Source organism: Gymnogyps californianus, chromosome 9, assembly GCF_018139145.2.
Source record: "Gymnogyps californianus isolate 813 chromosome 9, ASM1813914v2, whole genome shotgun sequence".
NCBI classification, from domain to species: Eukaryota; Metazoa; Chordata; class Aves; order Accipitriformes; family Cathartidae; genus Gymnogyps; species Gymnogyps californianus.
The window spans coordinates 24,393,396-24,413,660 of record NC_059479.1 but is presented as its reverse complement, the minus strand read 5'-3'; the positions used below and the strand labels follow the sequence as shown (position 1 = coordinate 24,413,660).

Here is a 20,265-nt window from a genome sequence, read left to right as displayed (position 1 = left end):
TTAAGCGAATCCAAAGGGCAGCATACAGCAAATTAAACCTGATCCCTTCGAAAAAAATGACTATTATATACATGCAAAATATCAAATCAGGTCTTCAGGATAAATTTTTCCAAAGGGACAATGCCAAGTTCTTTCTAGTCAGAAACACAGCTGTGTACTTTGCCAGATAACAGAGTGGTATTTCAGTGCTCTTCTCTGAAGAAATCACAAAGTTAGACAAGTTTTCTTCTCTTTCCTCTAGCTCACTAATATTTAGTTGATTATTTCCTTTTTCATACGCCAACATTACTGATATCAGAATAGATGCGTTAATGAATTTGTGCCTTTCTGACGGTTACAAATCAAAGATGGCCAGGTTTGGTTTTAGATTTATTTAATGCGGAAGAGTTAATTCTAAGGCAATTTTTCCCACTAAGAACTACCCTGTTTGAGAATATCAAATTTGTAAACTTAAATTATTTGACAATGTCCCTTGAAATTAAATATCTGAGGCCAGGGAGCACAAAGACGGTTTAGTTAAAGTAAATGGCTAACTTGGTGTGACACACGGAAAGGTACCCTCCCTCCACCCTCTCACCCAATTAAAACACATTCATTTAAGCATCTTACATAAGCTCCTGTCCCAGTGACTGTTCCTCCTACAATTAAGTATAACAACAGGTTGCTGCCAGCTTTGCCAGGAACACCTGAAGACGTCAGTGATCTAGAAGGGCATCTTAGATGATGACATTGCAAAACTGTAGGTGAAGACAGGCAATGAAAGAGAAGAGAGGGAAAGAGCTGAATATTAAGTAGGACTCTTGATTAAACAGATCTTGGGAAAAGCAGAATGTGCTTTGTAATTTCAGTTACCTTGTTTGTCAAAAAAAGTACAGCAGGGCACAGTAAAGAACATTTAAAGGGAATAGGAAAAGACTTTTCCTCCATGCACCGTTTTCAATATTTTTACTCCCCAGGAGCCTTCTGCATGTGAAGAGTTTCATTAGGAGAAAATCAGGACTCAGAACTTTTAATGAATATGATCGTCTAACAGAAAGAATTTTGAAACAAAGATTTGTAAGATGTAAACTTAGGACCCATCCACTCCTAGGTAATGCTGCTACTCTTCATCCGTCTGGGAATGTGATTTACTCTCTATGTCGGGCTGAAAAGCTTTATCCTTTTGAATCTTTTGAGTAGGACATAAATGTATGCTCACCAATTTTGGGTTGATTTGGTATACTTACACAAGCTAAACATTGATGTTCTAAATTGAGATTTGGCAAAGAATGGTTTACTTTGGTATTAAAAGTGTATGCCATCCAACTCTCCCTGAACTGTATGCTACTATGACATACAAGACAACAGACAGAGCTGTGGTTGGTCATAGTATGTAAAAAAAGTGCCTTTATAGTAAAGAAACCTAAAAGGTAACTGAAATTACAGTTAAAAAAAAAAATTTTTTCATAAGAAGTTAATTTCCAGCCAGCTCAGTTAGCTCCCCTTGAAGTTTTCTGAAGAAGGAAATAGCTACAGAGATGAAAAGCTAAGTAAAGTTCGCTGAAATACAGCAAATGCTTGACAGGAGAGATGTATTGCAGCTTCTTTCCATGAACTACCTTTCTACTTACATAGGCACCCGCTCCTAATGTTGATAAGCCCACAATAAGGACAAAAACAGAACTATCGCCTTTGCCCCCGGGCACACCAGAGCTAGCCACTTGTCTGCTCGTCTGCAGTTTTATGGGAACATTCCAGCGCTGCAACAAGTTGCCTAAGGAATACAATTTATTAGAGAAAAACACAAAAAGACTGTCAGTACAAAGTTACGTTTTGAAATTTAGAGACCAAGTAATTTCTGAAACTAAGTAAACAAGCTACTTGTTTGAAAAGCCCAGTACCACATCTGAGTGACTGCAGTGAATTATTCTCTGCCAAAACAAACGGCTCCAGGCAGTTGTGGATACCAAAAACATCTGTAAGATCAAAGAGTAACTGAACAAATTAGTAGCAGGAACATCTACTAGGAAGCTGCAAAGAGTATCTCCAGCTGCAGGAGCCTTCAAGCCACATATTGTTGGGAGAGTACATCAGAGATGCACGCGTACCGCGCGTTTGCTGTTCTTACACCCTTCTCCAGGCCTCTTCTGTCGGAGGCAGGCGCTGGTCTAAAGATGCACTTTGCTCCACCACATGTGAGCAGAGGCTAACGTAACCTCGTTAGGACAAGCAGTAGGTATGGTTATACCAGCCAAAAACCCCTTGCCAACACAGCTTATTCCACTGAGGTAAACGATCAGCAGAAAGAGGCTTCTGCCGACAAAAAGGGCATCCCAAATGGAAAGGAGTAGCAAGGCTCACCAATCCAGATGAAGGCGTCTACCAGCATGCAAGCAGGACAAAGAGCGCATCTAGCTGAACAGCTATATAACGTTTTATTTTACTATAGTTTAATCACAGACTCCTGCCTGTCCCGATTAGATCTCTAAACAGAGCAATCGCAGTGATTGCTCTGAGCGTGGTGTTTATAACACAGCCGGCCAGCTGAAGCTTGCAGAAGCGGCTGGGCTCTTCTGCAGAACGTATTCCCACCCGACGCAGAAAACACCTTCCGCCTCCTCCGACGCTCAGACGACATGCAGACTGCTACACCCATTTGACCCCTTTGCCTAAACGCACAGATCTGTGATATAAAGCCGCAGCAAATTCACAAGCATCCAAATGGATACAAATACGCTAAATAGCTCCACCTAACTTACAGTTTCCCAAAACATCAAAGTTTTCCCTCCCGTTCCCGGGAGCTGAGCATTCCATCACCACACCATTTTTCACCCACAAGCCTTCTCTGGTGTGGCTGGCGGTGCAGCTGAGCAGTCCGTCCTGCCGGTGCACCAAGGGCAGAGCAACGCCCCGCGCCCATTTCGCCGCCAAAATCGTTTTTGTCAAATTCCCTCCTAATTCGGCAGCGCCCAACGCCGCTGGAAGCGCGGTCCGGGTGCCCTCTGCCTGCCTAACGGGAGCCGAGAGCCCCCGAGCAAACGGCAGCTTTGGAAAACCGCGGTTCCCGATCGCGACCTTGTCTCCCGGGGCAGCGGCCCAGCGGGGAGGGGGCTCTGGGCCGGGTGGGCCGCGCCGCCGCTCCGTCCAGGCACACAGACCCGGCGCCGCGGGAAGGGGCGCCCCGACCCGCGTGGGGGAGAAAGCCAGCGGCAGGAACCTCGTCCGCTACCCTCACGGAGCCCCGGACCCACCGCCCCACGCGAGCCCCCCGGTCCCGGCCCCAGGCCTGCCGCACCGGCAGGGCCCCGCCGGCCCGCCCGCCCCCGTGCCGGGGGAGACCGGCTCCGGCCCCGACTCACCGGCGGCGGCGCGGCCCCGCGGCGCGGGGCTGAGGGGGCGCAGGGTGCGCGGCAGGCCCCCCGCGGCGGCGGCGGCGGCCACGCAGCAGCGGAACATGTCGCCGGTCGCCCTCACGCCGCTCCCGGTCCCGCCGGCCTGACCCCGCCGCCCGCACGGCGCATGCGCTGCCGCTCGCTCGCCATTGGCTACCGCTGCCGCGCCTCCACCGACCCTTCCGGGAGGTCCCTCTGCCCCGCCATCTCTATGGTGGCGCCGCCATGTTGCGGCCACCCCGCCGCCTCCCGCGCTCGCTCCGCCGCGCCGCCGCCACCGCCGCCGGGCCCGGCCGCCGCCTCCTGCTCTCCACGCCCATTTTCTACGCTAACGGGCCGCCGCACATCGGGCACCTCTACTCCGCCCTGCTAGCCGACGCGCTGCACCGCTACCGTGGCCTCCGTGGTGCCGGCCCGGGCCGTCTCTCTACGGGTGAGCGTGGGCCCGCCGGGCGCCGCGGCCCCGCGCCTGACGCGCACCCTCCGGCTTATCCCCGGGGCTGACCCACCTCCCCCGGGGCTGTCAGGCTGTCCCCGTTCCCCGTGTCCCCAGGCTCGTCCCGAGGCCCCTGTGTCCCCGCGGCGGTGGGATGGGGGCCGGCCCCCGCGCCCCTTCCCCACGGCCCCCGCACCCCGTCCCCACGGCTCCCGCGGCACCTCGGCCTCTCTGCCGTTTCAGGAACCGATGAACACGGGCTGAAGATCCAGCAGGCCGCGGCCGCGGCAGGGACGTCGCCCCCGGAGCTCTGCGAGCGGATCTCGGGCCTCTTCCACCAGGCCTTGACCCGGGCCGCCGTCTCCTTCACTGACTTCACCCGCACCAGCGAGCCCCGCCACCAGCGAGCCGTGCGTCATTTTTGGGGTGCCCTCCGGGATGGCGGGGCACTCTACAAAGGGTCTTACGAGGGCTGGTACTGCACTGCCGAGGAGTGCTTCCTGCCCGAGAGCCAGCTCGCCGAGCGCCGGGACGCCCAGGGACGCCCGTGCAAGGTGTCATCGGAGACCGGCCATCAGGTAACGGCACCTGCAGCGTCCCGGTCGAGGGCGGCCACTCCTGCGGAAGCACTGCGCACTCATCTGTTGTTCTGGCCAAATTTGGGGGTGTTTAATGCTTCCCGTAGGCTTTTGTAATTCACGTCACCTGAGACTCGCCTGTATTCCGTAGAACGTCTCTCCTGTGTTTATAGAGGCGTGTGGTTATGCAAGGGAGAGCTGCCAAAACCCCAGCCGGCAGATGCAAATTTCAGCCGTGTGCCGTGGGGAGGATTCAGCTGCTGCGGGGTTCCGCAGGCTGCTGGCCTGGAAGCAGTGTTTTAAAGCGGTGATGAAAGAAGTTAGCTGGGCGGAAGGATAAAGGTGTTTATAACTGAGGTGTTCATTGGGTGTCCGGAGTTTCAGACCTATTTTGCGAGGCAATGCAGTTTGGTCTCTGGACACTTTTCCATCAGTCTTGTGACATGGGTTTTGGCCCTACGTAAAACACCGTAACATCATCTGCCTGTGGTCTAGTCTGATGAACTAGTCAGAACTAGTCTAGAACAAGGCGTGTGGTACCTGACCAAGAGTCTCTCTGCCGCTGCATTTTCTGTAAGGTGTCAGGAGGTGCATGATTTAATCCAGCAGTTGTAGATAATCACACTTCAGAGCTAAGCGGAGGTTATGCTCTTGTGATATTTGTACGAGGCTGGGGCATAGGAGTGTTGGTTCACACAGAAAGGGGTATGTTGGCAAATAATATCCCTTGATAAAGCACCTAACGTAGCTGGGGAAAAGATAAGTTTCCAGGCAAAGAAATCATTCTTTAGATCTAAAATAGAGTCAGCAGGCTTCAAAGTCAAATATACCCTGAGAACAATTACTTGCCTTAGCTGCACATCAAACTGTCCAAGAGAAACAGCAGCGTGCATGGTGCAGAGAAGATCTTGCAAGGTGATGGAAAGAGATGGTAGGTGTTTGTCTCCAACCAGAAAGAGACAGTTGGATAGTTCGTTGCTTGAGGGTTTTGTGAAGGAAAAGGGGGAGTTTAAAACATGCCATAAAACCCGTGCTTCTGGTGAGTCTCTGATTTCTGGTATCCAGTAGAGCCGGGGGGTGAAAATGTGTAGTTCATCTTTGAATGATGTTCTTCAGGTCTTCCGTGAACCCTGAGAGATCAGAGTCTGTTCTGCAGGAAATGATCCTCCTCCTTCGCTCTGTTACTGTGCTTTTGTGTCATTTAATGCGCAGAGAAGCTGGAGAGGAGCTGCCAGAGGCTCCCAATGTGGTGGGGGTGTAGAGCACAGGCCTACAAGAGGAAGAGGGAACTGGGTCAGTTTAGTTTGGCAAACAGGATGCGAAGGGACAAGCTAATAGCAGCCTACACCTACTCGCAGGACAGTTACAAAGAGCACAAAGCCATAGGCTTCTCGGGGGTGCCACGTGCTAGGCCAAGGGGTAACGATGCCACAGGCTGTGCTGCGGGGTCGGGCTGGGCGTTAGGATAAGCTCGTTCCCCAGGAGAGCAGTGCAATCCTGGGCAGGTCCCCAGTGAGATGGGGGAGCCCCAGCCTTGGGGTGTCCCAGCCTTGGCTGTGTAAAGCTCCAGTCATCCTTGGCTGGTGCCAGCCCTGCTGTGAGCAGGCTGTGGGGCTGGAGAGAGGTGGAGGGCCCATCCCACCTCCGCTGCTCTCGTTTTATGGGTTCGTTCTGGTGTGGGATGGTGGATTCATTTACCTGTAGAGTGAGCAGACACTCCGTTGCAGGACCAGGAACTGTGCTGTTCTGTATGCCCTGGGAGGGGAGCTGCATTTATTGAAGTATCGCATTCGTTGCTCAGGTCCAGCCGGGAGATGGCTGGTGCACGTGGGGCTGCAGGGATTCTCTTTCTGATGAGGAAATGAGCTGGAGCTGGGAACTGACTGTCCAGGGAGCGTGCTGAAAAAGCCCTGGGGGGTTGGTAAACAAGAAGCTGAACATGAGCCAGCAGCGTGCCCTGGCAGCAAAAGGCAGCCAAGGAGATTATCTCGGGCCATGTGAACAGGAACAATGCCTGTTTGTGATTATCCCCCTCTACTCAGCACTCTGACGATCACATCTAGGTACTGCATCCAGTTTTCTGTCCCCCAATACAGGAAACACAATTTAGAAACTGGAAGAAGTTCAGTGGAGGGCCACCAGGATGGTTAGGATGCTGGAGCACTTGCCGTTTGAGGGGAGGCTGAGGGAGCTGGCTTCTTCAGCCTTAGAGAAGACAGGATTTTGGGAGGGCCTAGTGGCAGAAGCTCCCCAATAGCTACAAGGAGGTCATCAAGAAGATGGAGCCAGGTTCTTCTAATGGTACGTGGCAGCATGAGAGAATGGGTGTAAGTTGAAACAAGAGAGGTTCAGACTGGATTTACAGAGAAACTCTTGCCCCATGAGGACAGCCAAGCAGCAGAACAGGCTGGCTGGGGAAGTTCTGCGGTCTCCATCCTCAGAGGTTTTCAAGATGTGCCTGGCTAAAGCCCTGAGTAACCTGTTCTAACCCCGTAGGTGACCCTGCTGTGACCAGAGAGACTTCCTGAATTATCCTGTGCCCCTAAGGCAGGGCTGTTTGAAGGTCAGGAGAGACGGCAGGCAGATTTCTCTGCAGGGCAGATATTCCAGTAACTGTTCACAGGCAAGCCTTGAACAGAGACACCGGTTTTGTGGGTTGTTATAATTACTCTGCCCTTTATCAACCTCTCTGTATGCTCCAGGCTCTAACTTACCTATTCTCAGGAGACAGCCTATTTCTAGTCTCTTTTCCTCTTCCCACTGAACTGCTTTCTACTGACCTGTCAACCACCTTTTCTGCAGGTGCAGCTGATAGGTAGCTGGCTCTTAGCACTTGGCAGATGATGTGAGGGGGCTCTTCAGAGCCAAACACCAGACTCGATCAGCGTTTCGGAGGAAATGATTGCAGGTTCCGCTTTGAGACGGCTTTTGCATCCTGAGTTGTTACCAAAAGGATCGCTGGATTGCGTAAAAGGGAATACTGAATGGGGGACATGGCATTGGCTCTGTGTGAAGTGTTACTCCTGGACAGAGAGCTGAGAGCTGGTACCCAGAAACTGATAAAGATTATGGAAAAACATAAAGAATTGGGGGGGGGGGGGGGGGAACCAAAACATTTCTGTGTAACTTGTTTATGATTTGTGTAGGGAAGAATATTTCTTTTGGGGTGACCTTCTCATCAAGTAAGCAAAGGTAGTATTTGCTGTTGGCTGCTACTGAAATTACGTAAATTCAGCTACATCATAAAGCAGTTTCGTACCACTAGGACTGATTATTCCTTAGGGTATCTCAGCTTGCGGTGTGGTAGGCTCTTTATTGCTCGTATTGAGAGTGAGGCACTTCCTGGCTCAGAAGTCGTTGGGTTCAGTGCTAGAAACTGAAACGCTCCTGCGTGATGCCAAAGCCTATACTTTCTTATCTTAGAGCCTTATTTAGCTTTAAAAGGTAAGAATTCTTGACCTAGCCATAGATCTCTTGAGTGCCTTTACACAGCTCGCTCATACCGTATCTACCCACAAAGTTTTCATTGATTTAGCTAAATGTGTCAATTAATTTAAATGTGTGAGAGAAGTGCTGTCAGTACTTTAACATGATTATAGGCTAACCAAGTTAGCAACTAAGATGCACTAATGCTTAAACTGGGGAGAAAGAGGAACATAGCACCTAGGAGAAAAGCAAAGGCATGCACCAGGATTGTTAGTAAGGCAGTAATTAACAATGTCATTTTGTCTTTTCATGATTTTTACTATTATTGCAAAACTACGTTTTTAAGAAAGTATTCTCGTCTCCCTAATTCTTGCCTGATGACACATAAATCTGGCAGGTAGAAAGGTATTCCTTCCCGGGGGGCACGAGCATCTTTAAAAGCAGAGTGCTGAGCCATCCCAAGTGCCTAAGTCCTTACGTGTTGCCCTGGGGGACCCAGGGAGGCGGTGTCTTAGGAGAGGAGGTTCCCACTAATGGAAAGATACCAGGGGCTTCCCGCGTGGTGGGGAGCACACCCAAACGCAGAGGGAGCGTGCGACAAACTCCACGCTGAGAACGCAATGTGCAAGTTGTAAAACTGTTTGCAGAGCGTTTGGGCCGTAATTCTTTTCTCTCCTGCCTTCTCAGGTGCACTGGAGCAAAGAGGAGAATTACATGTTCAGGCTTTCGGCGTTCCGGGATCCGTTGCAGAAGTGGCTCCGGGACAACCCACACGCCATTGCCCCTGACCCTTTCTACCAACGCGTGCTCCGTTGGCTGGAAGAGGACTTGCCAGATTTGTCCGTCTCTCGTGAGAGAAGGCGGCTGCAGTGGGGTATCCCTGTCCCCAGTGACTCAACACAAACTATTTACGTATGGGTAGATGCCTTGGTGAACTATCTGAGCGTGGTGGGCTACCCTGAGACACACGGGGAGTGGTGGCCTGCTGCGCACCACGTTGTGGGCAAGGACATCCTCAAGTTTCATGCTGTCTACTGGCCAGCACTGCTGATGGCAGCAGGGCTGGCCCCCCCCGAGCGAATCTTTGTGCACTCCCACTGGACTGTCCGTGGGCAGAAGATGTCCAAAAGCTTGGGCAACGTGATTGACCCCTTTGCTTGTACGGGACAGTACACAGTAGATGGATTTCGGTACTTCCTGCTAAGGCAGGGTGTACCCGAGCGGGATTGTGACTATTATGATGAGAAAGTTCTTAAGCTAGTGAATTCAGAACTGGCAGATGCGCTTGGGGGGCTTCTGAATCGGTCAACAGCCCTCAGCATTAATCCCAGCAACACTTACCCTTGTTTCTCAGAGTCTTGTTTTCCAAAGGTCTTGGATTACCGGGAGACAAAAGGCACGGGTAGGGCTTCTGCTGAAGACTATGAGTTCGTGGCATCTGTGGCTTCTCTGCCTCTGCAGGTGGCTAGTTATTTTGAAGATTTCCAGATCTACAAGGCTTTAGAATGCATTGTCCTGTGCGTAAGGCAGACCAACAGTTTCTTCCAGAGACACAGGCCTTGGAAACTCGACCGAAAAGACCCCGCAGAGCAGCTCTGGCTTGACACCGTCATCCACGTTACGCTGGAATGCCTGCGTGTCTATGGGACTCTCCTGCAGCCCGTGATCCCGCACACTGCAGACAAGCTGCTTTCCAGGCTGGCTGTTGAGCCAGAAGAGAGAGGTCTCTCAAGTTTGACATTTCTGCCACGCTACAATGGGAAGCCATGTCCCTTTGAAGGGAGACAGCTTGGACCTGACACCGGCGTCTTATTTCACAGACTAGAGAAGTCGAGACAGCATCAGATAGAAACCAAGAAGCTCTAGTCTGTGACAAACAGCTTCTGTAAATAAAAGCCTCCGGGAACTCCCGGAAAATGTTGTCTTTGTTACAAGCATGTTCCTCCCATCTCTTGGTGGTGGTATGAAGTGGATGAGTGGAAAACCAGCCTGAGCAGGGCCGTACTGTCCTGCCTAGGTGACTGGCATAGGTCTCTGCCTGACGTGGGAAGCAGACATGCTGGGGCAGATCGGTTGCCTGAGTGGGGCTAAGAGCTCGGAAGGCTTCTGGGGTAACACCCTTGAAGGAACACCTAATTAGCTAAGCTGGTAACAGAATGAACTGAAGACACAGCCTAGGGTTTGAATATTGCTGCTTTTTTCCCCTGATGTGTTTTATGGGACATAAAAAGGGGCTGAGGCAAATATCCCCTTAAAAGAGGGAACTCTTCCTATACAGTCTTGGGGCTCCACTAGAGAGCCCTCTTGCCTATGTCTCCTATCTTCCTTCCTGGCCCCTTTACCTTGTCTTGTCTGATGTGAGGAGCAGGGCAGGTGCTCCGGTGAGGACATTTTAAACACGAATGTGGCAGCCGATCTGCTCAGCAATCTCTTCCAGAGACAGCAACTCCCCAACGTGCTCGCTCCAGGAATCCCTCCTCAGGCTAGCATTCAGGCTGAGTCTCCAGGAGGATCAGACTCCCCCTGAGGAAAGAAAGGGTCTTTCCTGGGGCCTTCTCAGTGTTGTCTCCACTCACGCAGGCAGAGGCCTGAGCGGCAGTTCTGCCGCTGGTGTCCTCGTCTTGACTTTGCCCCGTAGGTTTTTGGCCAGGCCAGAAGTAGCTGCGTTAGTCCGAAATGGCTTCCCGTAACATCTCTGGGACGTAGTCCAAATGGATCTGTTGGGTCCGTCAGCTGAGATCCCTTTATGGGCCAAAACCTCGGCTCAGCTGATGTTTACGTGAGCCTTGATGGGGAGGGTCCCTTCTGTCTGACTCTGCTCTTATGCCGGAGGCAGTCCAGTGAGACAGTGTGGTCCAGTGGTCGAACGGGTGGTCTCCCTCAGCTGCATAGACCTGCAGACGTGACCGAAATTGGAAAGGGGGGGGGGATATGTGTTTCAGGCCCAGACTCAACTTCATGAGGCTTTTCTGCCAGCTGGGTGGTTTATTGCACCCTCTTTGTTTCATTTCAGTGCTGCTGGAAGCAGGCAGCTGAGCGCTGATGCCCTGGGGCAGTTGTGACTGCTCTGGGACCTTTGGTAAATCCTTCCCAGCCTTTGGCTCCTCCAGTTCCCATCAAGGGAATCTTCTTGTATCGGGGGGCCAGTTTTAGGGGGCTGTGATCTCTTTTGGAGCTGCCTGGGCTGCGTTACCAGGGGCAGCAGGAGCGGCACAGCCCCCTCGGAGCACTGTGGGTCTCTGCGGACGCAGCAGAGGGAAGGGCAGACCATGCTGCTTCTCCCTCGTATTGCCCTTGCGGTTCCCGGTGATGCCCTCGCTGTGCCGCAGCGCTCTGTCCGGCCGATTCCAGATTACCCATGAGAAGAAAGCCAGGTCCCCTCAGCCCCGTCCTGTGGTGGGGGTATTCCTCTTCCCCTGCGCAGTTTTACCTGGTACCCCTCGCTCCTGCCAGCCCTGCGTGCCCTCACGCCACGAGCGCTGGCTCCCAGCACAGGCAGAGGCGCCTGCTGCCCTCTTCCACCCACGAAGGATGGGGACAAGAGAGACCCCCATCCCGTTCTCCGGTGCCGTGGTGGGTGTTTCTGTCCCCCCCAGTTTCTGGTCCTGCCCCACCACTGGCCTTGGACTGGTCTCCCTCCCTCCCCGGAGGTGACCTGTGTCGCTGCCTGCTGCCCTGCCGGTCCCCAGCCTGCCCGGGAAGGCAGCCGGCAGGATGCCCAGGCTGGCCCGGGCTGCGAAGGCGGTTTGTCCCGGGATCTGTCGCTTGGCCTGGGGTCGGGGGGGGACGACACGGGACTGGCCCGGGGGCTGGGGCTCTGAGCCCGGCGGCCGCGTTGCCCTCACCCGCCAAGGGGACGCCGGCCGGGTCCCCATGCCCAGGCGAGTCCCCGCCGCCTAGGGCCTGGCGGGGGCATCAGGTGGCTTCGTGCCGGTGCCGTAGCCGGTGCGTGGGGCGGGGCCGTGCCGTAGTCGGTGCGTGGGGCGGGGCCATGCCGTGCCGTGCCGGTACGCGGGGCGGGGCCGTGCCGTACCGTAGCCGGTGCGTGGGGCGGGGCCGTGCCGTAACCGGTACGCGGGGCCGTGCCGTACCGTACCGTAGCCGGTGCGTGGGGCGGGGCCGTGCCGTGCCGGTACGCGGGGCGGGGCCGTGCCGTGCCGTAGCCGGTGCGTGGGGCGGCGCGGCCCCATGAGACGGTGAGGCAGCGGCGGCGGCGGCGGCGGCGCGGGATGGCGGCGGGCGGCGGTGGGCGGCCGCCGGGCCCCGACTCCTCGCTGGAGCCTTACGTGCAGACCCGCATCTTTAAGATCATCGTGATCGGAGACTCCAACGTGGGCAAGACGTGCCTGACCTTCCGCTTCTGCGGGGGCACCTTCCCCGACAAGACCGAGGCCACCATCGGCGTGGACTTCCGCGAGAAGACGGTGGAGATCGAGGGGGAGCGCATCAAGGTGGGCCATGGCAGCACCGGCACCGAGCCCGGGGCTGGCCGGCAGCGGCCCGGGCAGCAAAGGCAGCCCGTCCCTGCCCCAACCCCTGCCCTGGGCTGCCTCCTTGCACCCCAGATGCCTCTCAGGGGCTTTTCTGTTTTCAGCCCAAGCCGAGGGAGGGGAACGGGGGAAGGTTTCTCGTCCCCGTGTTGCAGAGATGCTTTTGGAACCCGTCACAGCTGCGTTGTCGCTATTTATGTGGTTCGCTTCAGTCTGCCGGCAGTCTGAAACGATAGCTTGGGGTGAAATGCTGCTGCTCTCCGGACACCCGGCGTAACCGGCTCCTCAAAGCATCAGGGTGGCCTCCAGCTTCAGAAGCTGGACCAAAAGAGAGGCGAAGCCGCAGGGAGCGGGGGGAAGGAGCTGTATGCAGAAACCAATGTGTTTTCAGGGGAGCAGATGGTTGTAGGCTGGCAGTGGCTGCGCTGGAAGGCCAGGAGCTCGCACGAGCTGGTTGCAGTAGGCTTGGCAGCGGTGATACTAATGCTGAAGACCGCTGTCAGCGAGCGCTGGGAGGGTGCAATTTCAGCAGAACTAGAACAGGACGAATTTGCCGTACGAAGGCCAGCGTGACACCTGTAAGGAGCGCATCAGGCCAAACCCGAAGAGCTCTGGCTGATGTGCCAGAGCAGATCTGCAGGTCTACAGCAGCTGGTAGGAAACGGCCTGGGGAGCACAGTTTGCAGCTGAGCTTGGCCTGCCCGCTTAGGTGGGTCAGCACCGACAGCTGTCTGTGTGTAAGACCGACTGCTGGAAGAAGCAAATATTGCTATTTTGCTGACAGATGGGTGATCACAAGTTGAGGGACTAGTCGCAATGAAATTAGAGCTACTATTAGTGGGTGAGAACTTTAGTTGTGCTTTTGAACCGTCCATGAACGTTTTCCTCTCTCTAAGAGGAGAGGTGCTCATTTTTCCCCCTGCCTTCCCCAGCTCTATCCAACACCACATAGCTGTGTTGTCGTAAGCTGTAGTGCAGGCTGGCATGAAGCCTGTCTTACTGCCTCTAGCTGGAAAACGTTGCCAGGCTTTCTACCTTCGGATGTTATTTGTGCTCCAGCAGGCAGGAGTGGGAGGCAGTGCAGCAAATTGGCCTTTTCCTGGGACCATGCGTCCAAGAGAGGAGGTGAGAGGTGGGAGAGGTACCCTCCCTCTCCTGCTCTGCCCAGAGGGAAGAGACCGGCGGTGAAACAAATGAGCAGCAGCTCTTCTTTGCCGGCATTTTTCCACTCTGAAAGACTCTGGGGCAGGCGCTGTCTCAGTGGGGTACAGGGCGATCTGGATTAACCCCAGACACTTGTTTGGAAGCTGTCAGTTCCAGGCTTCGAGACATTGCCTACAAGGGCTAGGAGAACTCATAGAGTCACAGACTAACAGCAAAGTGTGGGTTGGAATGGACCTCTGGAGGTCATCCGCTCCAACCCCCCTGCTGAAGCATGGCAGCCCAGAGCCGATTGCTCAGGACCACGGCCAGATGGCTTTTGAATATCTCTAAGGATGGAGGCTCCACAACCTCCCTGGGCAACCTGTGCCGGTGCTCAGTCACCCTCACAGTGGAAGGTGTTTCCTGACGTTCAGAGGGAACCTCCTGTGTTTCAGCGTGTGCCCACTGCCTCTGGTCTTGGCACTGGGCACCACTGAAAAGAGCCGGGCTCCGTCCTCTTTGTAGTCTCCCTTCAGGTATCTATACACATTGGTAAGATTCCCCCCCTGAGCCTTCTCTTCTCCAGGCTAAACAGTCCCAGCTCTCTCAGTCTTTCCACATAGGAGGGACAGTCCACTCCTTTCATCATCTTTCTGGCCCTTTGCTAGAATCTCTCCAGCCCATGCCTCTCCTGTACTGGGGAGCCCAGAACTGTGGCTCACCGGCACTGAATAAAGGGGATGGATCACCTCCTTTGGCCTGCTGGCAATACTTTGTTTAATGCAGCCCAGGATACCATTCACCGCCTTTGCTGCAAGGGCACGCTGCTGGCTCATGTTCAACCTGGTGTCCATCAGGACCCCCAAGTCTTTTTTTGCAAAGCTGCTTTCCAGCTGGGTGGTCCCCAGCGGGTACTGGTGCCTGGAGTTGTTCCTCCCCAGGGGCAGGACTTGGCACTTCCCTCTGTTGAACTTCATGAGGTTCCTGTTAGTGTGTTGCTCCAGCCTGTTGAGGTCCCTCTGGATGGCAGCACCACCATCTCGCATCCTAGCCACGCTCCTCCCAGCTTGGTGTCATCTGCACGCTTGCTGAGGGTGCGATCTGCCCCACCATCCAGATCATTAACGAAGATGTTGAACAGGACTGGGCCCAGTATTGACGCCTGGGGTACCCTGCTAGTTACCAGTGTTCAACTAGACTTTGTGTCACTGATCACCACCTCCTAGGCCCGGACGTTCAGCCAGTTTCCAATCCACCTCACTGTCCGCTCATCCAGCCCAGGAGCTTGTTGGCTCCTCTGTCACTTGGGTCAGGAAGTTGTCTTCAATGCTCTCCAGGAACCTCCTGGATTGCTTGTGCTCTGCTGTGTTGTCCTTCCAGCAGCTATTGGGGTGGTTCAAGTCCTCCATGAGGACCAGGGCCTGCAAACATGAGGCTGCTCCTATCTGTCTGCAGAACGCCTCATCTGCTTGTCCTTCCCGGTCGGGTGGCCTATAGCAGACACCCCCTACAATGTCACCCATGCCGGTCTGCTCTTTAATCCTCACCCACAAGCTCTCAGTTGGCTCCTCACCCATCCCCACGCAGAGCTCCAGGCCCTCCTGCTGCTCTCTCACACAAAGGGTGGCTCCCCCTCCTCATCTTCTCTTTGCCCTGACTCCTCTGTACATACCACTGTGTAATGGTCGGGGTTCTCTTTTATGGCGTAGGATTAGGTGGACAAATGTCCCGATCTGGCGCAAGAACGTTTGTGAAATGAGAAGTGCTTTTCGTGCGGTTTGTTTCGGTGGTGGGGATGATGGTCAAGTGCATCGGGAAAAGGAAGAGAAGCCGGGAGCAGTGCTCCCTGAATGAAAGTGCTGACGTGATCTCTCTTACTAGATGAGCTGGGCTTGCTTGGTTGAACTACACAAGCACGTGCACTGTCACGTGCAGCCTCGGGCACTGTCAGTGTAGGCCCAAAAGCTTGTGTAACTCATCCATCGATCCTGGTTCGTTCTAATAAGGGATTGCCTCTCCCTGCGAGGCTCGCCTCGCCTGCGCTGTGCCTCGGGGCTGTGGCACCCCTGTCAAAGATGGACCGGCTGGAAGCCCTCCTGCATCTTCCTGCAGGGAGTTCAGCAAGCCAGCCTACTCCTCAAGCAGCCGGCCCTGCCCCGGGGTGGACACTCAGCGCTCCTGTAGCCTTCTTTCTTGTCTGCTTTGCTTCCTAGGTGCAAGTGTGGGACACGGCTGGCCAGGAGAGGTTTCGGAAGAGCATGGTAGAGCATTACTACCGCAACGTGCATGCCGTCGTCTTTGTTTACGACGTCACAAAGATGACCTCCTTCACCAACCTCAAGACGTGGATCGAGGAGTGCAACGGGCACGCAGTGCCCCCCCTTGTCCCCAGGGTGCTCGTTGGGAACAAGTGTGACTTGAAAGACCTGATCCAAGTGCCATCCAGCATGGCCCTGAAGTTCGCCGACGCTCACAACATGCTTTTGTTTGAGACCTCGGCCAAGGACCCTAAGGAGAGCCAGAACGTGGACGCCATTTTCATGTGCCTGGCCTGCCGGCTGAAGGCGCAGCGGTCGCTGCTCTGCCGGGACCTGGAGGGGCGGCCGGGCCAGGCCCGCAGGCTGGAGCCAACGCACGACGCCAACGGTAAAACCTCCTGCCCGTGCTGAGCGGGGCCCCCGCCGCCCTCTGTCACGGTCACCCCAATAAAGTCTCTGCGCCTCCAGTCAGCTCTGGGTGTTGCTTTGCGCGGCTCGGTCCGGCTCGGTCCGGTTACGCTCGGCTACGCTCGGTCCGGCTCGGCTCGGTTACGCTCGGCTCGGCTCGGGCAGAGGGGGGCGGAGCGCGGCGCGCATGCGCGGAGGCTGGCGCATGCGCAGTTTACGCCGCCGTCACCATGAAGTAGGTCGGCGGGACGGTGGAGGGAGGGAGAGGAGGGAGGGAAGGCGGGAAGAAGGTTGGTCCGCGGCCCGCTCCCGGTGCTGACGGTGCCCTCGCCTTCAGCCCCCTGACGAAGGTGAAGCTGATCAACGAGCTGAACGCGCGGGAGGCGGAGCTGGGCGTGCAGGAGGCGGTTTCGTGGCACGCGGAGTACAAGGACAGCGCCTGGATCTTCGTCGGTATGGGCCGGGCCGGGCCGGGGATGGGGGGTGGTGGGGCCGGGCCCGGCCGGGCCTGCGCCGTGCCGGTGCCTCCTTCCCTCCTCTCCCTCTCCCCGCAGGCGGGCTGCACTACGAGCTGACGGAGGGGGATGTCATCTGCGTGTTCTCGCAGTAAGTGCTGCAGCCCCCCCTGCCCCGGGGCCCGCCGCGTCCCTGCCGCTGCCTCGGGTGCTAAGAGTGTGTTCCAGGTACGGGGAGGTGGTCAACATTAACCTGGTGCGGGACAAGAAGACCGGAAAGTCCAAAGGCTTTTGCTTTCTGTGCTATGAGGACCAGAGGAGCACTATTCTTGCTGTTGACAACTTCAATGGGATCAAGGTGAGCGAAGCAGCCCGGGATGCAGTCCTGCCTGCCTGCCGTGGCTCCCGAGATGCTGCTTCACGTCAAACAGGAGCCCTGACGGCACGGGTCGCTGGCGACCCGCAGCGCGTGGGGAGCTGGTCTGTGCCTTCGCTAACAGCATGACTCCTCTTGTAGATCAAAGGAAGGACGATTCGAGTGGACCATGTGGCCAACTATCGGCCCCCCAAAGACTCCGATGACTTAGATGACGTTACAAAAGCCCTCCATGCAAAGGGTTGTGGAGTTAAAACGCCACCTCATACATCATCCGAATCTCTGTCGGAAGATGATGAGGTACCCGTAAAAAAGCAAAAAGGTGAGGTGTGTTCCTGCCAGTCTTGACCCCAGGTGGGAGCGTCTGCACAGGGCCCTCGGCCTCGCAAGGGCCCTTTGCTTGGGGGAACACCGAGGACGGGTGTGCTCTTGAAAAGAGCCACAGCCCTAACGTCCGGGCTTTACGTTGTGATCCCCTGAGGGGTATCTGAGTGCCTGTATTTAGCCCTTATCTGTGAATGTCCTCCCCTGGGCTCTGCAGACCTGTATCTTGCAGACAATAATAGCACTTTTCCTGGAAAAAAGACTGTCAAGCTGCAGGGTTTCTGCAGGGGGGAGCAGCGCTGTGGGGGACGGGGAGAGGGAAGGCTTAGGAAGAGCACCACTTAATCTTAAAATCTGGATGCTGCTACTGTGGGACTAGAGTGCTGTAGATGTATGGAATGACCGTTATGTGGCCTACGCAAGACAGCTGAATTGAATAGAACATAAAACCAGCAGATCTAGATGAGATTCTGTGGGTGGAAACTGAAGCCAAAGAAAGTAGGGGGGGTGGACTAGGTGACCTTTAAGGGTCCCTTCCAACCCCTACTATTCTATGAAAGTAGACCTAAAAATGCAGCATAAGTTAAACCATCCGAGTGCCTGAACGCCTCCTGTTCTCAGTGGACGCAGCAGGATTTGTTGCCCTACATCTTTCAGAAGAAAAGGGCAAGATGTCGAGTACATCCAGGTGGAACTTGAACGAACGTGCCATGTAAAAGAACCAGCCTGCGCAGCTATACTGAGGGATTTTTTTTTAAGAAGCCATGAGGGTTTTTTCCATCTGTGCAGCAGAGATCTTGAAAAGTGAACGCTGGTCAGAGCCAGCGGAGTGCTAGAAGCAGTGACTTGCAGTAGGAGCTGCTTACTGTGGCTTGTTAAGGGCTTCCAGGCGGCATCCCCCCGAGATGGGCTGTAGCTCCCAGGGTGAGCCGGTTAGGCGCGGTGACCTTGGGGTGGGGGTGTCCGTTGTTCTGAAGCTGGCTTGGAGCGCATGGCGTGCGGAGGAACCTTCCCTCCCGCAGCCGGGCATTGGCAGCAGGCGTTTGGGGCCGTCTCGTAGCTACAGCTGAGCCCTTGCGCGGTCGGGGTTCGGGACCTGCCTTTACTGCGCTCCTCCCTCCCATCAAGAGAGGAGCTCAGCGCTGTGTTGCGTGGAGGAGGACGCAGGATGGATGGGGCCTTAGCGTGGGGCGGAGGGACACGTCGGTCAGGCTGGAGTCCTAGTTTGAGGAAAGAAAAAAAACTAAGGGTGGGGAGAAGGTGTTGGTCCAGAGCGCTGAGGAGATGCACAAAGAGAGAGGCGAAGGAGAGCGAAGAGGGAAAAGAATCGTTGGGTCTGGAGAAGAGAATATCCACGGAGTGGATCACGATGTTCTTATTGCGTGGATGTTACTGAGGAAAGAGAGTGAAAGGAAGGTGCTCGATATTCCAAGCTGTGTTGAAGTGCCTGAGGGCAACCTTGCTGGGAAGAACGCGATGTGGTGAGCGTTGGAGTAGGATGGCTCAGGCTGGAAGAGAAAAGTGTCGGGGTTGGAAGTGGAACAGGATCTCTCTGAGGGGGGAAACAGGCTGTGAAGCTGGGGTGGAGGGGGGAGAACTTAAAATGGGAGGGGAGTTGGAAAGGTGCCACGGTGCTAGGCAGAGCTTGGGGAGTGGAGGTGATCCTTGAAGGACTTGTCCATCCCAAAAGATGAACCTTGTATTTCAGATAAGGAGAAAAGTAGACAGGAGCGGCAAAAGCAGAGCTCGCAGGCTGCGAAGAGGGCGGTGTCCGCAGAGGAGGCGCACCCCAGAATCAAGATTAAGAAGGAGAAGGAGGACCCTGCCTACGACCGCTACGCCAGCGGGAGCCAGCAGCCCTGGAAGGGCTCCGAGGGGAAGCCTGTGAGCAGGACGCAGCGAGAAGAGGAGGAGCGGAGGCACCAGAGGCCTTCGGAGAGAAGAGGGGAAAAGAGCTGCCAGGACCAGAGGGGACAAAGCGGTTTGTGGGAGGAGAGGGAGAAGAGAGAGGAGGCTGGCAGGAAGGGCGACGGGCACAGCAGCCGGCGAGAGGAGTGTCCCGAGGGAGGCAGATCCCGGGAGCGCGGCGCCAGGGAGCCCCATCCCAGGCACAGGGAGCGGGGCTCCGCCAGAGGCTCCAGCCGCTGCTGAGCCCTGGGGCGAGCGCTCCGGGGGCTGAGAGAGGCCCCGAGCTTGCCCAAAAACCTGCTCGGAGCTTCCCTGTGCCTCTCGCCGCTGCCGGCGGGGTGGGGAGCGCACCGCGGCTGGACCGTTCACCTCCGACAGCTTCCACTTGGTTTCTCACTCTGTCCTCGGACAGGGCTCTCCTCGCTGCCCCGTGACCGGGGACGTGAGTTTTCTTGCCTCCTTCAACCCTTCTTGCAGCGTTGGACTTGCAGGTGTGCCGGGACGCCGCGCTGCGGCATAAAGATGGTCGCTGGGAGCGGCAGGATGCTCTCCTTCCCAAAATCGCTCAGTTCCGTCAATCCCGGCGGGGACGGTCCCCCTCTTGTGCTGCAGGGAGAGACCGGTGGGTGTCTCGTCGGCCTCACGCGCCGGCTTTGGGTCCTGAGCCCGCCCGGCACGTCTCCTGGCTTTTGTGACGGATCCCCGAGAGCCGCGCTGCCGTGTCAGGGCGATTTGCTGCGGTTTGGTTTGGTTTGGTGTAAATGCCTCTTAATAAAAGTTACCGGTGAGCCGGAAGGTAGCCCTGGGTGCAGCGTTTCTGTCTCCCGGTAACGGGAGTTTGCTTTACGCCGTGTTTGGGCTGACTCGACCTGAAACCCACGGGTGATAGATGCGGGGACGGGTGCATAGCGAGAGAGGGAGGGATGGTTTTTCACCGGATCTGGTTGCTACGAGAAATAACGGCTCCTGACCGGCCCCCCGCCCCGTTAACGGTTTCAAGTCGTGGTCTGGCTTTGGGAGCGGGGGATCTTTACCCCGGGACTGGGCCCTGGAGCCTGAGAAGGCGGCGGTCGGCGTGGGTTCGTGGGGGCC

At 55.7% G+C, this 20,265-nt stretch overlaps 3 protein-coding genes across 3 annotated transcripts; all 3 read left to right on the top strand.

Annotated features, from left to right (window-relative positions):
- Nucleotides 1-3,596: 3,596 nt before the first annotated feature.
- On the top strand, nucleotides 3,597-9,709 carry MARS2 (methionyl-tRNA synthetase 2, mitochondrial). The gene is made up of 3 exons (XM_050901861.1): nucleotides 3,597-3,804; nucleotides 4,051-4,385; nucleotides 8,499-9,709. Exons 1-3 carry the CDS (start codon nucleotides 3,597-3,599, stop codon nucleotides 9,675-9,677), a joined length of 1,722 nt encoding a protein of 573 aa, XP_050757818.1. The 3' UTR covers nucleotides 9,678-9,709.
- Nucleotides 9,710-12,040: 2,331 nt separating this feature from the next.
- RAB33A (RAB33A, member RAS oncogene family) lies at nucleotides 12,041-16,159 on the top strand. Its single transcript, XM_050901869.1, has 2 exons — nucleotides 12,041-12,262; nucleotides 15,658-16,159. The coding sequence occupies exons 1-2, from the start codon at nucleotides 12,041-12,043 to the stop codon at nucleotides 16,111-16,113; spliced, it is 678 nt and encodes a 225-aa protein (XP_050757826.1). The 3' UTR covers nucleotides 16,114-16,159.
- Nucleotides 16,160-16,340: 181 nt separating this feature from the next.
- Nucleotides 16,341-19,966, top strand: RBMX2 (RNA binding motif protein X-linked 2). Its single transcript, XM_050902042.1, has 6 exons — nucleotides 16,341-16,345; nucleotides 16,376-16,563; nucleotides 16,665-16,716; nucleotides 16,794-16,923; nucleotides 17,083-17,263; nucleotides 18,974-19,966. The coding sequence occupies exons 1-6, from the start codon at nucleotides 16,341-16,343 to the stop codon at nucleotides 19,414-19,416; spliced, it is 999 nt and encodes a 332-aa protein (XP_050757999.1). The 3' UTR covers nucleotides 19,417-19,966.
- Nucleotides 19,967-20,265: the final 299 nt, after the last annotated feature.

Coding starts and splice junctions, on each gene's coding strand:
- MARS2 (XM_050901861.1), top strand. CDS start 3,597: ATGTTGCGGCCACCCCGCCGCCTCCCGCGCTCGCTCCGCCGCGCCGCC. Junction 3,805..4,050: donor CCCGGGCCGTCTCTCTACGG/GTGAGCGTGGGC, acceptor CTGCCGTTTCAG/GAACCGATGAACACGGGCTG. Junction 4,386..8,498: donor CATCGGAGACCGGCCATCAG/GTAACGGCACCT, acceptor CTGCCTTCTCAG/GTGCACTGGAGCAAAGAGGA.
- RAB33A (XM_050901869.1), top strand. CDS start 12,041: ATGGCGGCGGGCGGCGGTGGGCGGCCGCCGGGCCCCGACTCCTCGCTG. Junction 12,263..15,657: donor TCGAGGGGGAGCGCATCAAG/GTGGGCCATGGC, acceptor TTTGCTTCCTAG/GTGCAAGTGTGGGACACGGC.
- RBMX2 (XM_050902042.1), top strand. Junction 16,564..16,664: donor CAGCGCCTGGATCTTCGTCG/GTATGGGCCGGG, acceptor CTCTCCCCGCAG/GCGGGCTGCACTACGAGCTG. Junction 17,264..18,973: donor ACCCGTAAAAAAGCAAAAAG/GTGAGGTGTGTT, acceptor CTTGTATTTCAG/ATAAGGAGAAAAGTAGACAG.